Raw genomic sequence first — 20,719 nt, 5'->3', positions numbered from 1 at the left:
GAAGGAATGAGAGACAGAGGTGGCCTGAGGTGAGAGGCATCATCCTCCTGTTAGCCTGTCACCCTTTTACCTTAATGTCCCTTCTCACCAGTGGCTGGCACAAAGTAGCTCATCAGTATTTCTTATCACAAAACGCAGAGACTTAGGCATTTCTAGTCAGTCTTTTAGAAGAAGACGTCTAGCAGTTACCTAGAAAATTCTGATGCTTAATTTGAATATTAACAACAATGGTTTTCTGATTTCTCAGACTACATGCTTAAAGCTATCTTTTGAAAACTGAAGCTAGCCCGGCCGGGCATAGCTCAGTGGTTGAGTGTCAACCTAGGATCCAGGCGATCGGGGTTTGATTCCCGGTCAGGGCACATGCCCGGGTTGTGGGCTGCAGCCGATCAATGACTCTCTCATCATTGATGTTTCTCTCTCTCTCTCCTTTCCTCTCTCTGAAATCAATAGGGATATATTTTTTTAAAAAAAATTGAAGCTAAAGTGAAAAAACTTCAAGAGTGATTACTCTGGTCAAAGAAATTTTGAAAGCCATATGACAATGCAATAATAGTTAATAATGTTAAAGTTACGTCTTAGAATGGTAGGCATTTGCTGAGTAGTTCCTCTGTTGTGCACTGTTTTATGTATTAACTCATTTAATGCTCACAAGAATCATTTGAGGGAACATCTTACTGTCACCTTTTTGTAAATAATGAAATCAAAAGAATAAACTTGCCAAAACACACGCGGTGGCGCATTAGGACTCTAACCTGCCGTGCTCTCTCTTTCCCACTGTGCCAGTGGCTTTCTCATTTTGTTTATCATGCAGCGCAGCAAGAAACAGATTTTGCATTATGAGTCACTAGAAAAATAGCATCCATAAATATCTGAACTGAAAAGATTCCGAAATAATTTGCCTTACCACATACAATGTACTCAGACATTGTCTAGTCTGTTCTCTTTCGCTTTTAAAAATTGATGGTTGAATTTCACTCGATTGGGTTCCCAACTAACAGATTTTGACTCACTGTTTAAAAGATACAGCTACAGGGAGTTCAAAATAATAAATTTCACTGAAATAAAAACTTCAGCATGTGAGACTTGAGAGCAGTGAAGTCATGATGGAATGATATGCGTGCATGTCTGCGAAGATTAATTGTTAGAGGAAGTCTGGGTGGACAGGAAGGGCTTCTGTTGGTTTGGGGTAGACAACAAAACCATCAGCAGAAGCCAGCATTCTCTTGTCTGGAGAAAGAGTCTATAATTAAGGAACTTGACATTTATACCCTTCAGAACAGCCTAGGACTTGATTGACAAGGTTGACCAGATGTCATCTACAAATGCAAATATACTTTCCCATAATGCTGAACTTTGGGGAAAAAATGAATTAGATAAACAAAGTACTAATTTCTACCTTTTTCCTGTTTCCCTGTGCAGGGTGTTTTGAGTGCTGTATTAAATGCCTGGGAGGCATCCCCTACGCCTCTCTGATCGCCACCATCCTGCTGTACGCAGGCGTAGCCCTGTTCTGTGGCTGCGGTCATGAGGCGCTCTCTGGGACTGTCAACATTTTGCAGACCTACTTCGAGATGGCGAGGACTGCCGGGGATACACTGGACGTCTTTACCATGTGAGTCATTCTGTGTGGCTTCTTGTTTCCAGGGTCTGTGTGCACCTTGCTGTGTGTCGAGTGAACAGGGGCCTAGAGTTAAGTGAGGCAATGTTTTATAGGAGAACGAAATTCTCTTCGGTTGTGAACATGAGTGAGAAGGACATTGACTTTGACCATGAGCACAGGACACATCGAGGAAGACCAGAGGCCAACTTAATCTGGACTTAATGTGTGTATTCCTTTGACTATAGTATTTTGTCCAAAGTTCAATCACCATTAAGCAGAATGCTCGCATTTCTGTTGCTCTTGTCATTTGAGCAGAGGCTTTTCTAATAGAATAGAAGAGAAGACAGGGGACAGAGCCTGGTACAAATGTAGACTCTACTGCTGATTCTAGGAAAATCACCCAAACCCTCTGGGCACTCAACCATGTATGCTCCATCATCTTTCTTTCCCTGTCTCGCAGCAATGATGCGACTACGTAAGTAAACATGGTGAAAGGTTCTTACTGACTGTCTTCTGCAAAAGGATAAGTTGTAAGAAATAGTGAGCTCCTTTCTACAAGCAACAGTCATGCTTAAAATGTACATTTCATCCATAACATGTAAACTCCTGGGATCACTAAATTATGGTTATTTAGTGTATTCTGAAAAAATAATGTAAACATAGTCTGGAAGTAGAAAAGAGTTTTCTGTTCAAGCTTCAGTTCTTATTGCCTGACATTATAAGTAGCAAAAGTTTAGGATTGAATTACAGAAGAATTAATCTCCAATAAATTCCCAATTCAGATCATTTATTCACGATTTCTTGCTCCCACAGTTTCTTGCTTTTGTTTCATTCTTGAGACTGTGTGATTATAATGTTTTTCACGCTGCTTTATTTTGTCATTCTAAATGAATGAAAACCTTCTTAATTTGTATACTTTTTCTGGAATAAGATGCTTGTAGAGTTACAAGTCTTAGTGGTTTTATGACTGGTAGGGCAACTTTGCTTTTGGCTCATAGCTCCATCAAAGAGGAATTAACCACATTTCTTATTTACCAGGGCAGTTCCTACTGGCCTGGTGTAATTATAACCTCAGGCCCTAATCTAAGAAAGCACTTGGGCAACTGAGACAACCTTCTAAGTAGAAGACAACTTTTCTCCAACCCCAATTGCAGAAAATATAACATATTGCTAATTTTAAAAATAATCCATTAGCTACAGGCACATAGATTGTCTTGAATAAAGTATTGCTTATAAGTTGTATGTGTTATTTTATTCATTAAAGTTGCTGATTTCCATGAAAATGAAAAGAGAAAAGGAGATGCGCAATTCTATCAAGTCACAGAGCAGGAATTCCCCACTTGAGGGTGGAGGGCATGTGCCCTTGGACAGAGTGATAGCCAAGTTTTTTAGGGAAAGGAAAGTCGAAATATTTATGTTTATCTAAAATATACTGGTACTGCTCGGCCGGGCGTGGCTCAGCGGTTGAGCATCGACCTGGGATCCAGGCGATCAGGGTTCGATTCCCGATCGGGGCACACGCCCAGGTTGTGGGCTCGATCAATGACTCTCTCGTCATTGATGTTTCTATCTCTCTCTCTCCCTCTCCTTTCCTCTCTCTGAAATCAATAAAGATATATTTAAAAAAAAAAAAATATATATATACTGGTACTTAAAAATTTAGACCAGTTGGCCATAAAATAAGAAATACAACAAAGTAAGTGTGTCCAACTGGGAACCACCCTCTAACCTCACCACCACCACCACCAACTACCACCTCACACACACACACACACACACACACACACACACACACACACACACAGAGTTATTAAGAGGATGAGAGAGTTTTTATATATACCAATGTAACTATTTTTTACAAATCAGTTCTGAAAAATTAGCATCATCCATTAAATTGAATTATTTAAGTCCACAGTAGACAGTTTATCAATTTCCATTATATCGTATAGCATGAATTGATCCTTGATAGTTTATAAATGATCTTCATCATTTGAAATATAATTAAACTGTTGAAAATTATTTGGATTGTTGCAAGTTAGTTTTGGAGAACCTTAAGGAAATGGTTGCATGGATATATTTTAATGTGATAAAACTGACATTTTCTTTTTAGTTTTATTTCAGCCTACACTGGACAAAATATATTTTCACTGTGCATTATTTTAAGCTACCACAGATGTCCTTAAAATCTCCAGATTCTCTACATTTAGGCTACATCCAAATTGATAACTTTAGTTTTGGAGTAGGCATGTTAAAGAAATACAAGCCTAATAAGTGCCATGAGATGGTTGTATACATCTATCAGAAACCAATTGTCAAGATATTTATTTGGCATTTAGACAGTAAACTTGAATATATCCAGAGCTCTGCTGAAGGGGAAGGAGTTGTATGTGTGGGAGTTCGGGAGAGAAATCAGAGATTATGCTTAATTTAGTACTTTTACCAAAAGTTGGTCTCCTAGATTGGAAGTGAAATGTGAAATCAATAGTGCGTGTTTGGAATGGAAGGAATGGCACTTTGACCGGAATAAAAGCAAGGATTCAACTGGTCTCTCCTTTCATATTTCAAATACCTGAAATTCCTGTACCAGACCCTGTGAAGCTACCAAGTGAATTCAGGCTCTCTGCCAGCAAGCAGGTCACGAAAACACAGAGGGAAGATACGTGCCATTAGCTGCTGGCACAGTTCGTGCCAACTGACACCTTCAAAGGTTTTATAAGGGTTCAGACAAGGTAGAGATTACCCCAGGGGCTGCCTCGCAGGGATATCAGCGGAATAGCTAAGAGACAGAGGCAGTGAAGTAGGGAATGTGAGGCGGAGGCACGTGGAAGCCCATCGCAGGCACAAGGGCAGGCAGGGTCGGGAAGAAGATGCACCAGGGCGATTGTGAAGAGAGACTTGTCGGCCACCCTGAGTCGTCCACAGAGAGCTGATTCCTTTTCTCCAGAGTCTCGTGCTCGATTCAATCAGATCAAGCGCTGCTGCGCCACACGCTTAGAAAGAAATGAAGCCTGTGCGCAAAAGATAAAACCAGTTGTCCAAGACTCCAGCCTCCCACCTGTGGTCCTTGGAGCCTGAGGAGTCACTCCTGTCTCAGCTTCTCTCTCTCTCCTCCGTCTCCTCGTCTTAAACACACACACGCATCTCAACAGGGCCAGTGTCTCCAAGTCTGCAGGAGACAGGAGGGACGGGCGCACTGAGGCATGACTCTCCCACTTCACTAATCTGTCCAGCATCCAAAACCCACTTCTCATGAGCAAGCTTGCAAATAACCTCCATTCTCATGCAATCTCTATTTTAGACAGAGAATTCTAACCACCGCCAGCGCCTGCCAAGGGAAGGCCATCTGAAATCGGAAGCGTGGCTCCTACTCTTCAGCTGATGTCACCCTTTCAATCCTTTTGTCAAATTCTACTTGAGACGTGGAGACCTCCAGAGAGAGGGAAAAGAGCGAATTTCACAAAGATTTTGGGACCGATTGATACATATTTAAGAATCCTGCTGTTCCTCCTCATTTTCTTGGCTTCCCAGAGGCTTTTCTCCCTTAATCTGTCAGTTTAGTATGTCAAGTCCATGGTCATTGGCTGGCCCAAGTGGTTGTGACACTAAGTACGTAATTTCACCCACGGTTCCCGTTAGGGAATATTCCCACACTCTAAGTACATGTTCTGTTATTTGGTGTAGCTGGTTAGGCCCCCAGCACTGGACACAGCTCCCAGCTGCACCTCATTCAGCTCCATAAGGAGGCCAATTTTCTGATTTGTGATTCAGACTTTCTCATCTGCGAGCCCCTTGGCAAAGCGTTATCGCTGTGCTTCCTAGGTGTCCCTTGACTGAGTGAGCAAGAACAGTAGGTATTTTACTTCTGCAAAGCAGATTCACATATAAGACAATGAAATATGGAAACTGGCTAGAAATTTAGATATTAAACAATTCAAACCACTAGCTTGGCTCAGCGACTTGGCTTCTTGAATAACTTCCCTGAGGACTGAGCAAGGGACAGCCTTATTCACAAATACACCACCACCCCTAAAATTTATTAGACAGGAACTGTACTGGGGTTTTGACAAATTATAGTGAGGGTTGAGGAACCAGTACTATTGATTTCCAGAGTGACTATATTTCATTTTCAAAATTCTATGACGGTGACTTGAGGTCAGTGCATCAAAAACTGAGGTTTCTAGGTAATGAATTCTTTGATATTTAATGCACACATTAAAATTAGTTTCTGTTTGCCTAAAGCAAAAGCAGGCAGTAAGCTCTATAAAACAGATATATTGATTTTGCTCTCAACTAACACAATGTGTATATAAATCTTCATCTGCTTGTAGTTCATACTTATTCCTTGGGAGTTAATGAAATGGGAAACTGTTATCAGTAGCTTAATGGATGGGAGTGAAGATGAAAGGAAAGCAGGCATTCATGGCAAGATAAACCCAGGTTTCGTAGGCTCTTGGAAGTCAACCGCAGTGTGCAGACCATCTGTTCTGACCCAGGGGGTTGACAATTAAACCAGATGGCTGAAGTCTTCTACTTATAAGAAGTTTGAAGATCAGACAAATTAGTATTGATATGAGAGTCAAAAATAATTTTAGTTTGTAGCTAGAACTTCAGTTAGAAAGCTGCACTGAATCCCTGACTTCTGATAAAATAAACAGTGAACCTCTCCTTGGACAATATTTCAGGCAGACTAGTCATCCTCAAATACATGTTTAAATAAAAAACTCCCCACAACCACTGAACAAGTACATAATCTATGAGGAATTGAGACAGAGAGACCACATAGTCTGTGCATCAGATCACTGATTCTGGGGCCAAACTCCCTGGTTTTGTTTCCTTTCTACCTGTCTCACCTTGGACAGGTTACTTAACCTATCTGCCTCAGTCCCTCATCAGTAAAAGGGACTCACTAATGCTGCCTACTTCCTAAGGTTGTTAGGAACATAAAATGAGTTGGCATTTTTAAGCGATTGTAACATGGTTTGCGCATTATAAGCATTAGCCCTTCATGAACATGATGGCAACAATGGTGGGGACCATGGTTATCATAATAGTGGTGACATTGGTTATCATAATGATGGTGACCAAGGTTATCATAATGGTGATGACCATGGTTATCATAATGATGGTGACCAAGGTTATCATCATGATGGTGACCATGTTTATCATAATGATGGCGACATTTGTTATCATGATGGTGACCAAGGTTATCATCATGATGGTGACCAAGGTTATCATCATGATGGTGACCAAGGTTATCATCATGATGGTGACCAAGGTTATCATGATGGTGATAACCATGAGTGGTAAAAATGTGAGTAGGGACATAAATTTATATGTGCTTATAGGTACTTGTATGTATATCTGTGCCAACACCATATAGTATTAATTTTTTTAACCTCTCCATTCCCCCTGTTTCATTAACCTTATGCATCCTAGATGTACTAATTACCATTCTCTGATTTGTAACTGTTTGGTCTGTTGTGAATGGCACAGTGAGTGGCACATAGCATAGCCCAGTAATTTTTGCTAAATGAATAAATTCATTAAAAGAGAAACCAGAATTCATGCATGCTGATGGTCATGGTTATCATAATGATAGTGACCAAGGTTTGTAAAACTTGTAAAGGTTAGGATTAAAAATAGATTAAAATTTCACTTATTATTGGGAAAGAATTATATAAGCACTGTAAGAAATCACAAAGGAAAAGCTTTTTAGATTTGACATAATATAAATTAAACTTTACTCATTAAAGTATTATTAAAAACATTAAAATGTATACAAAAACTGAGAAACATGTTTTCCACTTACATGACAAGAGCTTAATTCTAATAAACACAGAATTAATTCAACAACAAAAGATGTATATTCTAGTAGAAAATTGGCAAGATATAAAAGCATATCCCATTACAGAATACAAAATGATTACCTTGTAAATATATCTTCATCCACAATACTAAAATAAGAAAATGAATTAAAATAATACCATTGTTTTTTAACTATCAACTTACCAGAAAAATAAAGTGATAATATCTGGTATTGGAAAATAAAGAGAAAATAGGCCCTCTTACTTGTTATCAGTGCATCTTTAATTTGTCACAAACTTTCTGGGCACCATTCTCACAAAATATACCTTAAATTTTTCTAGGAATTTCTGTCAAGGAAACAACCTGCACTGTACCCAAAGATTTACCATAGTGTTTATAATAGTAATGTATTAGCTCCCTGTAGCTTCTGTAACAAATTACAACAAATTCAGTGGGTAAAAAACACAAATTTATTATTTTTTTACAGTTCTGGAGGTCAGAAGTCTGAAATGGGTCTTACTGAGCTTATTGAAATGGGCTGAAATCAAGGTATTGGCAGGATGGCACTCCATCTGGAGGGCCTAGGAAGAACCCATGTTTTTACTTGTTCCAGCTCCCAGAGGCCACCTGCATTCCCTGGCTCCTGGCCCCCTTCCTCTTCAAAGCCAGAAGTGCAGCATCTTCAGCTCTCTCTCTGAATCTGACCCTGACTCTTCTGTATCTGGTATACTTTTGATGCTAGTTGGCTGCTGAGAACAAGACAGATTGGGGCAGCATTTATTGCTATAGAACTGGAACTAACAGTGTCACAGTCACCAGAGGGAGCAAGATTATGAGATTCTGAAAAAGAAACCAGCAAGCCTGTCTGATTGAGAAACTACACTTACAGGCCCTTTAAAATCACAGCCCCCAAAAAGGTTTCAGTAACCCCCAGAATGTCTAGCCAGGCTGATTGGTGAGGGTCTTCTTCTATATAAAGCTAATTCTTTAAAGACTGGGAGAGGTAGCTATCTTTTCAAATGCAAGGACCCACAACACTAAATTACAAGACACCCAAAGAAACAGAAACACAGCCTCAAAAAGGAACAAAATTAATCTCTAGAAACCAATTTTCAAGAAATGGAGTTATATGAATTATGTGACAGAATTCAAAATAACCATAATAAAGGTGTCTTATGAACTCAACAAAACAATGCATGAACAAAATGAGAATATCAACAAAGAGACAGAAAATATAAGAAAGAACCAAACATAAATTTTGGGGCCAAATAAATGAACTGAAAAATTCACTAGAGGGGTTCAAAAGCAGGTTGATAAGGCAGAATAAAGAATCAGCAAACTCTTAGACAAGTCATTTGAAATTATCTAGTCAGAGGAACAAAAGAAATGAAAAAGAGTAAAAAAAGCCAAAGGGACTTATGGGACACTATTAAGTTGACCAATATATCCATTGTGGGAGTCCAGAAGAAAAGAGAAAGGTGCAGAAAGCTTATTTAAAGAAGTAATGACAGAAAATGTCCCAAATCTGTTTAAGGAAATGGACTTCAAGATTCAAGAGCCTCAGTGGACTCTACTTAGAATAAATTTAAAGATAATCACATCAAGACATACAATCAAATTGTCAAGTGTGAAAAACAGAATTTTGAAAGAAGCAAGAGAAAAGCAACTCTTCGCCTAGAAAGGAAACTGTATAAGACTATCAATGGATTTCTTTGCAAAAACTTTGCAGGCCAGAAGGGCGTGAGATGATATATTTAAATTGCTGAGGGAAAGAAACTGCCAACCAAGGATACTGTACCCACCAAAACTACCCTTCACATGTTATAACTTGTCTCGGGTACAATTCCATGTAGTATCTGTTAGTGATTCTACCTAAGAGGCTTACTCATCAAAAGTACAACTTATCTGTAAAACTGTATATTTTTATTAGTGATATTATCAACAGAAAATATTAGTGATTATTTACAGTAAGTATGACATAAAAAAATCAACTTTTAACAATATCAAAAACATGAGGTTGTGATTTTCTCAAAAACAAATGCATCATTAACCATAAAGCTTTCTTCCTCTTTTAATGTAAGTTCTTAAAACTCAGTGATATATACATACATCTTTATATTTGATGTTTTGTCATAATTAGAGAAATCATATGCTGATTACCCTGCTTATCAAATGAAGTTGAGCAAACTCCTTTGGAAATGTGATTCACTGCATATCCAAGACTAGCTTGGTGTGAACCAGGGAAGGAAGGTGGGGAGGGAAGAAGAAACTTACAGACATGACGAGCCTGTCACCAGATACTGGAAGTGGCAGAAAAAAATGTCTATAAAAACATTAGGCATGTAGAACAGAAATGTTTCTGCATCCAGTCTCCATTATGAACATAAATGTCCTGTGGCTTTCATTCCAAAGGAGCCATGAGCCCTGGAGGATCCATTGCTACAGGTCAGACATGAAGAGTTGGTGAAATAAATCCCCTTGTCTTCCCCCCCAGGATTGACATCTTCAAGTACGTCATCTATGGCATTGCGGCCGCCTTCTTCGTGTATGGCATTCTGCTCATGGTGGAGGGATTCTTTACCACGGGTGCCATCAAGGATCTCTACGGGGACTTCAAGATCACCACCTGCGGCCGCTGCGTGAGCGCCTGGGTATGCTGATCATCCACGTTCAATGTGTAATGTGTTTACTTCAGTTGCACACAGGTGTTTGTCTTCATCTGCCAAGGATTTAAGTATTTTTTAAACAGGAACATCCCTCCTGTGATCACTATCTTAATTCTTAGTATTATTTTCTGAATTAAGATTATTCCATGTGAAAATTCAGTTTCAAATTCTCAAATCACATGCAACACAACTGTTTTTATTTTAGAGGCAGCAAAACTGTCAATTGATTTATGATTTTTTTCCATAAGGGATTTGAGGTTTCAATACAATATGTAGAAATTCCAAAAGAGAAAAATCCATCTGCAATTTATAGGCAATACTTGTGTCTTTTCTCTTTAAATACATATCTGTGTATTGTACCTTAAATTTGGGGGGGGGGGTGTATCATCTAATATCTTTTTAATAGTGATATAAGATAAGAATTATACATTTATATTAATTTAGGTGCATAAGCTCTACCATATGCACCTAAATTAATACAATTGTATAATTATACACGTTTGTATAGTGGTCAGCACATTTTTTGAAAGTGTTGTTTATTATTTGGCTACTTTTCAGGGATAATCTAGATTTAGATCTTTGGTATGTGAATCTGATTAATTAATACCATGTGACAAACTCATGTGGCAACTCCCATGAGGCTATCTGCTGTCATTCTCTTCTTCTGGTTGATGTTTACCTGCATGGACACTTTATATAATGAACCACTCTTCTGAATGTGGGAAATATGCTTATAAATCCAGTGACATGTAACTTGCATGAAAAAATATCATCAATCTGTGTCATTGTGTGGATTTGAGCCTACATTTAACCTCAGGGCATGTGCCTTCTGCTTTTCATCCATCTACCAATACATGCATCTGTCTGTCTTTTTATTCAACATCTAAGCCCTGTTTGAACTAAAAATCCACTTATCCTATCCTGAGGCTAAGTCTCTTATTCAACTTTATCTAGGATACACAAATAGCCTTTTACTATATTTTATAAATATTAAAAATATTTATGAAATAAAGGAAAATTTTTATTTTCAAACTTAAAATCATATTTTACTCTGTTTCGATAGCAAAAGTAAAATTAATATGCACGAAAGACTTAGATTTTAAGTTTATAAAAATCATTAAAGGAGGAGTAGAAATTCACATTAATATCATTATATACTAAAATGACAGGGGAGTCACCATATTTATAACGTTATATAAACATGATTAAGTAGCTTAAATATCTATGACATGAAATGGTGTGCATTACATTGTAATATAAACCTGACACAGTTTTGACTCATTGTGCGCAATCCTCTCTAACTATCTCGGGTCATGCTTTCTAAAGTTTAGAGAATGTGTGGTGAGGTTCTTAAGATAAAGTCATGAATGAGACAGGCATTGAGATTCAGGCAAATTACTCCTTGTACATCAGAACTGCCACCGTGGCGACTCCCCAGCAGGCTCAGCCACATAACCCGTCAGGGTGTCCTGTTTGCCACACGCAGCCCTTACCGGTGTCGTAGCCGCAGCACTGAAATCCTCTGATACTGCGGGTTGTAGAATCGCGAAGTTCTCCTTTCCGGTGAATGACGCGTGTTCTCTCTGACTTCTCGGCCGCAGTTCATCATGCTGACCTACCTGTTCATGCTGGCCTGGCTGGGCGTGACGGCTTTCACCTCCCTGCCTGTGTACATGTACTTCAACCTGTGGACCATCTGCCGCAACAGCACGCTCGTGGAGGGGGCCAATCTCTGCCTGGACCTGCGTCAGTTCGGTAGGTGGCTGGCTGGCTGCGTAAGAGCGCCTCACGGTGTTTCCCTAAGTAACTGCCTCAGGAATATGCCCAAGCACGTTGGAGCCACCATCGCTTCTTCTGCCGAGGAGGTGAAGCTGGTAGAGTGCCCATTCACTTGTAAGGCGTTCTTTATGCTTACGGGCGTTTGAGACGGATCGGGAGTTGACCTCACAGCATGAACATGCGATCGCCTGTCCTGACTCCTTGCCCTTTCCCAGGCTCAGTGGGACGTGTGCATCCTATGCTCTGTGTCCCAGGATCAGTTACACAACTTGTGAGGTCCAGTCCAAAGACCACCTAAGAAATAGGCACTTCATTGTCTCCTCACATAGAACAAAGATACTTAGCATTTAACAATAACAAAATCACAGAATGTTAAATAAATCCACAGTCCTCTCTGATTATTTTTATTTAGGGCTGAAACCTCATGTAACAATAATAGTATCTCACGTGTACGTGGGCTTGTGATGTGTAGGCCTTACTCTAAATGGTTTATATATACGTTGACTTGTTTAATGCTCACAAGAGTTCTGTGTTGGGGACACTATTGCTGCCTTCTTTATAAAAGACAGAACTGAGGCACAGGAGGGTAAGCGACTTGCTCACAGTTACACATCCAGTAAGTGCCCGGGCAGGATGCACCCCCGGCAGGTAGCTGCAGCGTCTGTGTTCTGAATTCCACGTCCGCCACCTCTCCTTTGGAAGCAGGTACTGAATTACGAATGTGGAAAGGTCGAGTCCATTCTCACCTGCCCCATTCAGAGTTCTGTTCCTTCATTTGTAAAACCGTGGCAGCGACAGATTTCATAAGAGACGTGCAAATCCACATGTTCAAATGGACTTTTTTTTTTTTTCTTTTCACAAAATAGCTATTAAAATCTCACCTGTTAACATCTGGTAATGCTGTAGATGGTTTCCTCCAGTGAGGTTTCCTTGTGCGTCAGGAAAATGGGAATCCCTTCATGAGTCAGTATCTCCAGGCCCTGTGACTCTGTGGAAATGCTGTAGATAGACTGTAGGGGCCAGTACAACTGTTCGGTCGCCACCCCTGTCTGTCAGACCAAGTCCTCAGGTCCCTCTTTCTGATCCGAATGAAAAGCGGAGGATCTGCTCTGCGCATGAAGGTCTTGGCGAGAAGATGATAGGAGAATGTGGGCGGCTCTTCCACAGGGGCAGTTTCCACCATGGAACCACGTCCCACATAAACACAGGAAAAGGACACCTCAGCTGGTGGTCACAGAACAGCTGCTTGGAAAACCACGGCTCTGACTCCAGTCCTTCCCCTCAATGTCTTCCGCTTATTCTGAAAAATTAAATTTGGAGAGATGTGACTAGTGTCTCAGAGAGAGTTGCCAGGTAAAATACAGGACATCCAGATAAGTGTGAATTTCAGATAAACAAGCAATATTTTTAATGCTGTATGTCCCAAATGTTGTATGGGACGTACTTAGGTAAATGACTTTGCCTAGAGCTGCTCTTGAACCTTAGCTCTTTTTTACAACAGTTATCAGGACTGATTCCAATTTAGCTTTCCTCCTACCAGGGGAGAGAAGGGACTTTCCAGATGCCATGCAACCTTTCTGTCATCGACGGAGGCTTTCCGTGTTCCCTACACACACAGTCTACTGTCTGGTAGCTTTCATTTGCCCTCCAGATAGTGGATCCTTCATAAGAACCTTGGATATACATCAACTGTCAAGTTAGCATCAAGGGGCATCAGGGTAGAAAAGAACCACTCCCCAAAATTTGAAGTTTAATTACAATAGACATTTACTAATTCATCCAAAGGTAATTGAGAAGGTAAGAACACCCCATAAGGAGATTTGCAGCTGTCTCATGAGCATGTACATAGCACCTTTTCTCTGACAAACGGGGAGTCCCCGCGTCACGGCACTGTGCCTGCTTCGTCTCCACTGCACCTCCTGGCCTTAGTCTTACCAGCGAAGTGAGGAGCACACGTTTCAACTGGGTCTGTTGGGAAGCAGAGGCGTTAATTCCTACAGTTGAGAGGTTTTAGAATGGCTTATCATATTAGGGTTTACTGTATTTCAAAATGAGTCATGAAATCCTTTTACTTCCCATTTTAATTTTTAATACTTTTATAATAAGTCTTGCTGTTCTTCAGTTATGTGCACAGTGATTTAATGACATTGAATGTATTAGGTATTTATCCCAGTAAATTTGTTTCATAAAATATTAAAACTGGTCCCCATCATATGATCTAGATCCAGGATTTAAAACTGTGCTCCGTGAATACCTGGAAATTCGATGGAACTACCTCAGGGCTGACAGGGAGAAAGTGATCCAGGGTGGACAGCGCTTCTCTTGGCCTTTCGGCCATGCCCGCCTCTGGCCCAGCAGGTCCGCCCACGAGCAGGAGCAGCTTGCTTTTATCCGATTTCCAGAAAGCCCTTCGCAGTAGGGTTTCATTTCACTTACTTAGTCACACTTTTCCCTACAAATATTTATCAGGCTCCCATTATGTTTAAGCGCTGCACGTTGAAGCGTTGGAGATTTGAGGTGGGAGAGAAGGGGCCAGGAGAAGCTGGAAGGGGGCACGTCAGGAATTCCGTCTCCTTGAAACTAACACTGCAGGCGGTAAATTATTTGAAAATTAAGCATTGCTATTTCCTAGTGGAGAGTTAATTCCCTATCACCCTGTAATGGATCATAGTATCATAATATCTGCTAATTCTGTTCACCACCAACTGGCTAACAACCTCTTTGATAAGAATCAATAAATAATAGTAACTGCACGCACACATTATGCTTGTTTTCTCTGAAGCTTTTCATATTTCAGGCGCAACCAGTTCTTGCAGAGCCAGAAATATATGTCTTCTGTTTAGCCAGCTTAAGTGACATTTAAAAAAAAACAAAAAACAACACTAGAGAAAGGCCGTGGCTGCAACCCTAATGCATGAGCTTCCTACCGTCCTCTCCTCGCCCCTTGCGCTGTGGGCCTGCGGCTTCGCTTCCCAATCCTAACTTGTTACTTGCTGTTTAGAAACTGGAAATGTCATTCTGCATCTTTTAGCTGAAAACTTTTCTATATCTCATAAGTCAATTATATAAATGTATTCAATATTTAGAAATATTATTAAATTTGAATAATTTTCTTTTGGGGGGGTTAAGCCAACTGGGTCATTTATAGAGATATACCCGTGATTCAGAATAATCAAGTGCAGGGCCCTGGGGGAGCGGGGCGACAACACTTAGTACAGCGATGGAGAAAGGGCCACTGAGAGTTGTCGTTTGAAGGGAACGAGGGACTTGCAGATGTTCTTAGCAGAGGGAGGAGCCGGTCCAGAGTCACCAGGGCAGCACTGTGCCCGGCACCTTCACCAAGCCACAGAGGCCAGTGGGCTGAAGGAGAGAGAAGCAGGGAGGACGGGTGGAGACCAAGGCTGAGAGGTCATGGAACACACGACGGGGACATTGTCCATTGACGGGCTTGAATTCTGATGGAAGGAGAGAATATTTGCAGGTTTGGGCAGAGGGAAGCCAGAGGGACTTCTGTTGTGAAGGGGCACCCTGGCTGCGTGTGGAGAAGAGACTGTGGCGAGAGGACCAGGAATGTCGGTGAGCACTGTGAGCCCGTAGGAGAGATGGTGGCCCAGACGGACCAGGAGACAGGCGGGGCAGGTGGGAGGACGGACAGGAGGACTGGGGAAACGGACCAGGAGACAGGCGGGGCAGGTGGGAGGACGGACAGGAGGACTGGGGGAATGGACCAGGAGACAGGCAGGGCAGGTGGGAGGACGGACAGGAGGACTGGGGGAATGGACCAGGAGACAGGCAGGGCAGGTGGGAGGACGGACAGGAGGACTGGGGGAATGGACCAGGAGACAGGCAGGGCAGGTGGGAGGACGGACAGGAGGACTGGGGGAATGGACCAGGAGACAGGCAGGGCAGGTGGGAGGACGGACAGGAGGACTGGGGGGACGGACCAGGAGACAGGCGAGGCAGGTGGGAGAAGAGGCCTGACCCGATGTGTTTGAAGATGGGTGGCAAGCACCAGGTTGCCTGTGGGGGTGAGAGAACAGGAAGACTGGAGGAGGAATTTACTTCCTACTGAGCAAGTGGGAAGGTTGATTTGCTCTCAGATGAGATGGGTCAGCCCATGAGAGGCCCTTGCTCGGGGGGGGGGGGGCGGGGCAAGGGAAGTCCAAAGCTCAGTTTGAAGGTGCGGATTGTTAGATGTTTATTAGAATCTAAACGGGGTTGTCTGGTAAGAAATCAGGTGAGAGATAGGGGGCTGGCTGTGTGGATTTAAGAGTCGATAGTATGGAAAATCCAAAGCCCTGAGACTCAGTGACATCAGCAAGGGAGAGGGTGACGGAGGAGGGGACGCTGGACGCGCCGATGAAGACGTCCTGGGGAGGGGAGGAACCTGGCAGGCCAGAGAGGGAGCAGCAGGACACAGACGTGGCGGTGCCGTGAAGAGAGCGGGAGGAGGAGGGCGTCGGGGCCTCCACCCCTCCCGGCAGGAGGCGAGCTGAGCTCTCCTTGGCCTGTAACGGTGCCGGCCTGCGGTGAGCTTTACAGGAGACTGTGTGGGGGGCAACCTCGCTGGAAGGGGAGGAGTGGAAGTGAAACGGAGACCTGTAGACAGAGAGCTTGGCCACACTCCCTCCGGTTTAGCTGTGAGTGTGAACGAAGAAATGGGATTCACATGAAGGACGCCCGTCAGGGACCAGGGTGGAGGGGGAAGGACGCCCGTCAGGGACCAGGATGGAGGGGGAAGGACGCCCGTCAGGGACCAGGATGGAGGGGGAAGGACGCCCGTCAGTGTCCAGGATGGAGGGGGAAGGACGCCCGTCAGGGACCAGGGTGGAGGGGGAAGGACGCCCGTCAGGGACCAGGATGGAGGGGGAAGGACGCCCGTCAGGGACCAGGATGGAGGGGGAAGGACGCCCATCAGGGACCAGGATGGAGGGGGAAGGACGCCCGTCAGTGACCTGGATGGAGGGGGAAGGACGCCTGTCAGGGACCAGGGTGGGGCAGGGGGCCCTTCACCAGGAGCCCCTCAGTGGTGGCGGTTTGTTAGACAGACCCGATGCCCCCAGCCAGCTGGCGGAGAGGAAGGGCACAGAGGGAAGCTCCGCCTTCTGTGTGGGGCACGGAGACTAACTGAAGTACCCAGCCAAGCAGAGTAAGCAGACTGGCAGCAGCCCCGTCGAGCGCCGACGGGCCCTCCCCGCTGAGCGCTGTGACCCTACAGGCCCGGAACCAAGTGAGAGCAGCGAGCGCTGAAGGCTTGGGTATCGCTTGCCCAGAGCCTGTTTTTCTTCTTGTATGTTTGTGTTCGACACTTCAGTAGCTCTGAACGCAAACCTAAGACCCGTTTCAGGGTGGACCTGACCCCTTCTCTGAACCGAGGTCGGGGCAGTGTGTCCCCTGCTTGCTGGCTGGGATGCGGCCGCCTGGCCACGGCCTCAGGCTCGGGCTTCGTGGCTCTCTGTTGAGTCCACAGATACTTAGTTTTGATAACTGGTGCTCCCGCCGCAGTTGGTCCATAAACCACCTGGACCCAGGGTAAACCTAGTGAGATCACAGCTTTTTATTTCCCCCGCTGAGCGCTGTTTTTGATAGAACAGAGAGAAAGGCCTCCTTCGGGCAGTTGCTCTTCTAGACTAACGGGAGCTGGGTGCCAGCTGCGTAAGTTGAGATCAGACTTCAGAATGGCCTGGGCCTAGCTAATAATCGCAGTAACTGCGACGCCTACACCCTTACACCAAGGGCCCGAGCCCGTCGCCGGTGACAGGGCCCTGAGGTTCTCCTGCCAGGCTCCGTGAATTCAGCCTGAGCACGTTCGACCTGCTGGAGGCCAGGAGCCTGGAGGGGTTGCATCTTCACCCATCGCTCTACTCATAGCTGTCACCCAGCCCTGAGAGCCGGAGCAAAGTCTTCTGTTGTGACAGTCACCTGGCATAAAGTGGAACTTGCTTAGATTCTCTCCGCAGGAGTTTCCTGTTCTCTCTCCAGGCTCCTGAGAACATGCACAATGGTAACGCATTTTCTCCGTGTTGTAGGGATTGTGACCATCGGAGAGGAAAAGAAAATCTGCACAGTCTCTGAGAACTTCCTCCGGATGTGTGAATCCACGGAGGTGAGTGTCCCCACGCCTTTAATTTTGTCAGAATTCAACTTCATTATTCTACACTCAGTAACCCCCTTTTTCTTTCAGAAGCAACTTTGCTTGCAGTGATGTTATGGGGGGGCTAGAAAATAAAGATGAATGCGATACTCTGTGTTTCAATAAAAATTTTAATAAATATCTTAATTTTTTCCTAGAATATCAGTTCAAAAAGTATAGTTTTATTTTAAAAAGAGACAGCATAGCCTTATATTGTTATATTACTGAAAACCATCATTGTTGTCGCGATCTCCTCTTTATAATGAAATCGTATTAACGTGATGCTGTTGCCAAGGCTTCAGCGATTTGCAGGAGAAAAGAGACTGTGATGATGTGTTTGGAGTGAGTGAGGCTCGCTGCTCACGTCTGTTAAAGATGCACAGAGCTCTTATTCCCTTCTGTGCGTGACCTTGACACACCTGTTGGTTCTGTGGTTTCCTCTGCAGCTGAACATGACCTTCCACTTGTTCATCGTGGCCCTGGCCGGAGCAGGCGCAGCGGTCATTGCCATGGTAAGAAGACCTCAAAGCCCCTGGGCTTTGCTTTTCTATTTACATTACAGAGGTATTTGCTTGTAGAGATGATAATATCTCTAATGTCTGAAATCCACAGGAATCATTTATTTTATTATCAGTAAAAAAAAAAAGAGAGAGAGAGAGGGAACACTGGGTTAATAAAGACTTAACCTAAGGAAGTATTATCATCACAACAGAGATAATATTTGGTCATTAGTGTAAGGGGTACAACACTCAATAATATGGTAACATCAACAAAAATAAGCAAATTCATCGGCATGTAGACATTCGATTAGTATTCGCATAGAAACGATCTCTGCGGCAATATGAGCGTGTCCACATGATGTCCCAAGTAATAGCATCACCCCTCCTTACAATACCCTTTTCTCCTCCTTAAATAAGAACATAAAAGAGCCACTGAGCTGCTTAGGAGAAAGGAATAGTTTTCTTAAGGTAAATCTTGGTAGTTTTATGTCCTGTCTTCTATGTCTAATTTTCTTCAGAAGTATTAACAGGTCCTTAAAGTCAGGCTCTTAGCGAGTTTGGAGGACCTGCTCTGTGCCACCCCTTCTCCCTGTTGGCAGCTCACCAGGAGTCCCAGCTGCTCGCTGGGACGCGGAGTGTCAGCAGGGAGCAGATGTAATAGTGAGCTCGCCAATGTTCTGGCCCATTCAAGATGCAAAAATGGTGAATCGATTTGAGTTTATTTAATTCTTTGCCTAGGGTGCCAATACGTTGTCTGAGGCGTTAAAGGAACACCTTTTAAAAAGTGAGAGCTTTTCATCTCTTGTCAAAGACTACATATAGGACTGATGAGACAACACTAATGTGCTAAGGAGCATCTCAGACCAGTTATTTTTAGTGACTTGATGCTCCAGTTCATATTAAGATCTGATTCGGTTTTATTAAATATGATTTTTTAAAATATCTAACAAAACCAACTAGGTCAGGATTAAAGCGAGTTTTCAGATATTGTCTTAATTTTATGTCATATTAACTAGTCAACATTTTAGATTTAGTGTAAAATCTCTGGTAGGAATTTTATTTCAGAATATGAGATGCTTAATACGATCATGTCTGCTGATTAATTGGAGGGATCACAGTGAAGCAATAAGCAACGACCTTATAATCTTGACCTAAGCTGGAAGCTAAAACATGCCCTGAAGAGGCTCCCACATGGTCTGTGCAGTGGATAATCTTAGGGACATGTATGTTCAAGCACTACACACCCATGTATAAGAGTCTGTAAAGGACTTTTTGCAAAGAGGTGATAATAGAGCTTTGTTTGCATTTGCAGCATCAAGGTGCATGTAAAATCCTGTGAATAGTACCTGTATAAATGAATAATGTTATTTAAATGTCCTTAACAAAAAAAAAATTAAAAATAAAAAACTAAAATTAAAATCAAATTGTCCTTAACAATGCCTACTCTGAAGTGATTCTATCAGCAAAAGATTTTAAGATATAGAAATGCAGAGGCTATGTATTTCTTAAGGAATCTATGCTTTGCATAGCTTTAGATATTAAGTAATAAGCAAATTCTGTTTCAAACAGCAAGAGATTAGAATATTTTTTTATGTACTAAGCATATTTCTGGATATCCAAATATATGCAAAGCTTAAGTTCCTGAAGAAATGCGTAGCATCTAAATACTGACTTGCATCAGTGTTTCCGTTTTATTAGCTCTGGTAATAGCTTAGGTCTTAGGAGGCTGGGATAATATAGCTGTTGCTACTGTTCCTGGCACTAATGCTACTCCCTATAGGGCTGCTATTAGCTAGTATTTCTCTAAGACTTACTCTGTTAAAAGTGCTGTCAAATGCTCTATGTACGTGAATACACTCAATACTCATAATGTAGCCACTGTCACAAGCCTCATCAGGATCTCAGTCACTCACCAGGTAGCTGCCATCGTTATTTCCATAGGATAGATGAGAAAAGTCAGATGAATTCTGCTCAGCCAAAACACTGAAAACATCATCTGTAATTCAAGGCAAGGATTATCAGAATTTGTACTAAAATTAACACATGCTTAAGTACTACAGTACTTTTTGGAGAGGTTAGGAAGTTCTATATGGTGCCAGAGTTAGTGGACTTAGCATTGCCCCAGGTCCCAGCGATGGTGTTTACCAGCTGAGGGACAGTGAGGAGCCGGGAGGCTTGTGTCCCCTGAGGCCAGATGAGATGGCCAAAAACCACCTGGGAAGCACCAGAGTCT

General features: G+C 42.7%; 1 protein-coding gene across 7 annotated transcripts in view; it reads left to right on the top strand.

Moving 5' to 3' along the window:
• The window catches only part of GPM6A (glycoprotein M6A), a 161,061-nt gene that overhangs the window by 136,677 nt on the left and 3,665 nt on the right, over positions 1-20,719 (top strand). For all 7 annotated transcript variants that reach the window (XM_081125054.1, XM_081125051.1, XM_081125048.1 and 4 more), the window contains 5 exons: positions 1,423-1,615; positions 9,903-10,059; positions 11,676-11,829; positions 17,883-17,959; positions 18,433-18,498. In XM_081125054.1, the coding sequence (XP_080981180.1) occupies positions 1,575-1,615; positions 9,903-10,059; positions 11,676-11,829; positions 17,883-17,959; positions 18,433-18,498 (495 nt within the window). In that variant the 5' untranslated portion in view covers positions 1,423-1,574. The remainder of the gene's footprint in view (positions 1-1,422; positions 1,616-9,902; positions 10,060-11,675; positions 11,830-17,882; positions 17,960-18,432; positions 18,499-20,719) is intronic.

Source organism: Miniopterus schreibersii (assembly GCF_964146895.1).
Source record: "Miniopterus schreibersii genome assembly, chromosome: 2".
NCBI classification, from domain to species: Eukaryota; Metazoa; Chordata; class Mammalia; order Chiroptera; family Miniopteridae; genus Miniopterus; species Miniopterus schreibersii.
Note: the sequence above shows the minus strand (reverse complement) of the source record. Positions and strands in the feature narration are given on the sequence as shown.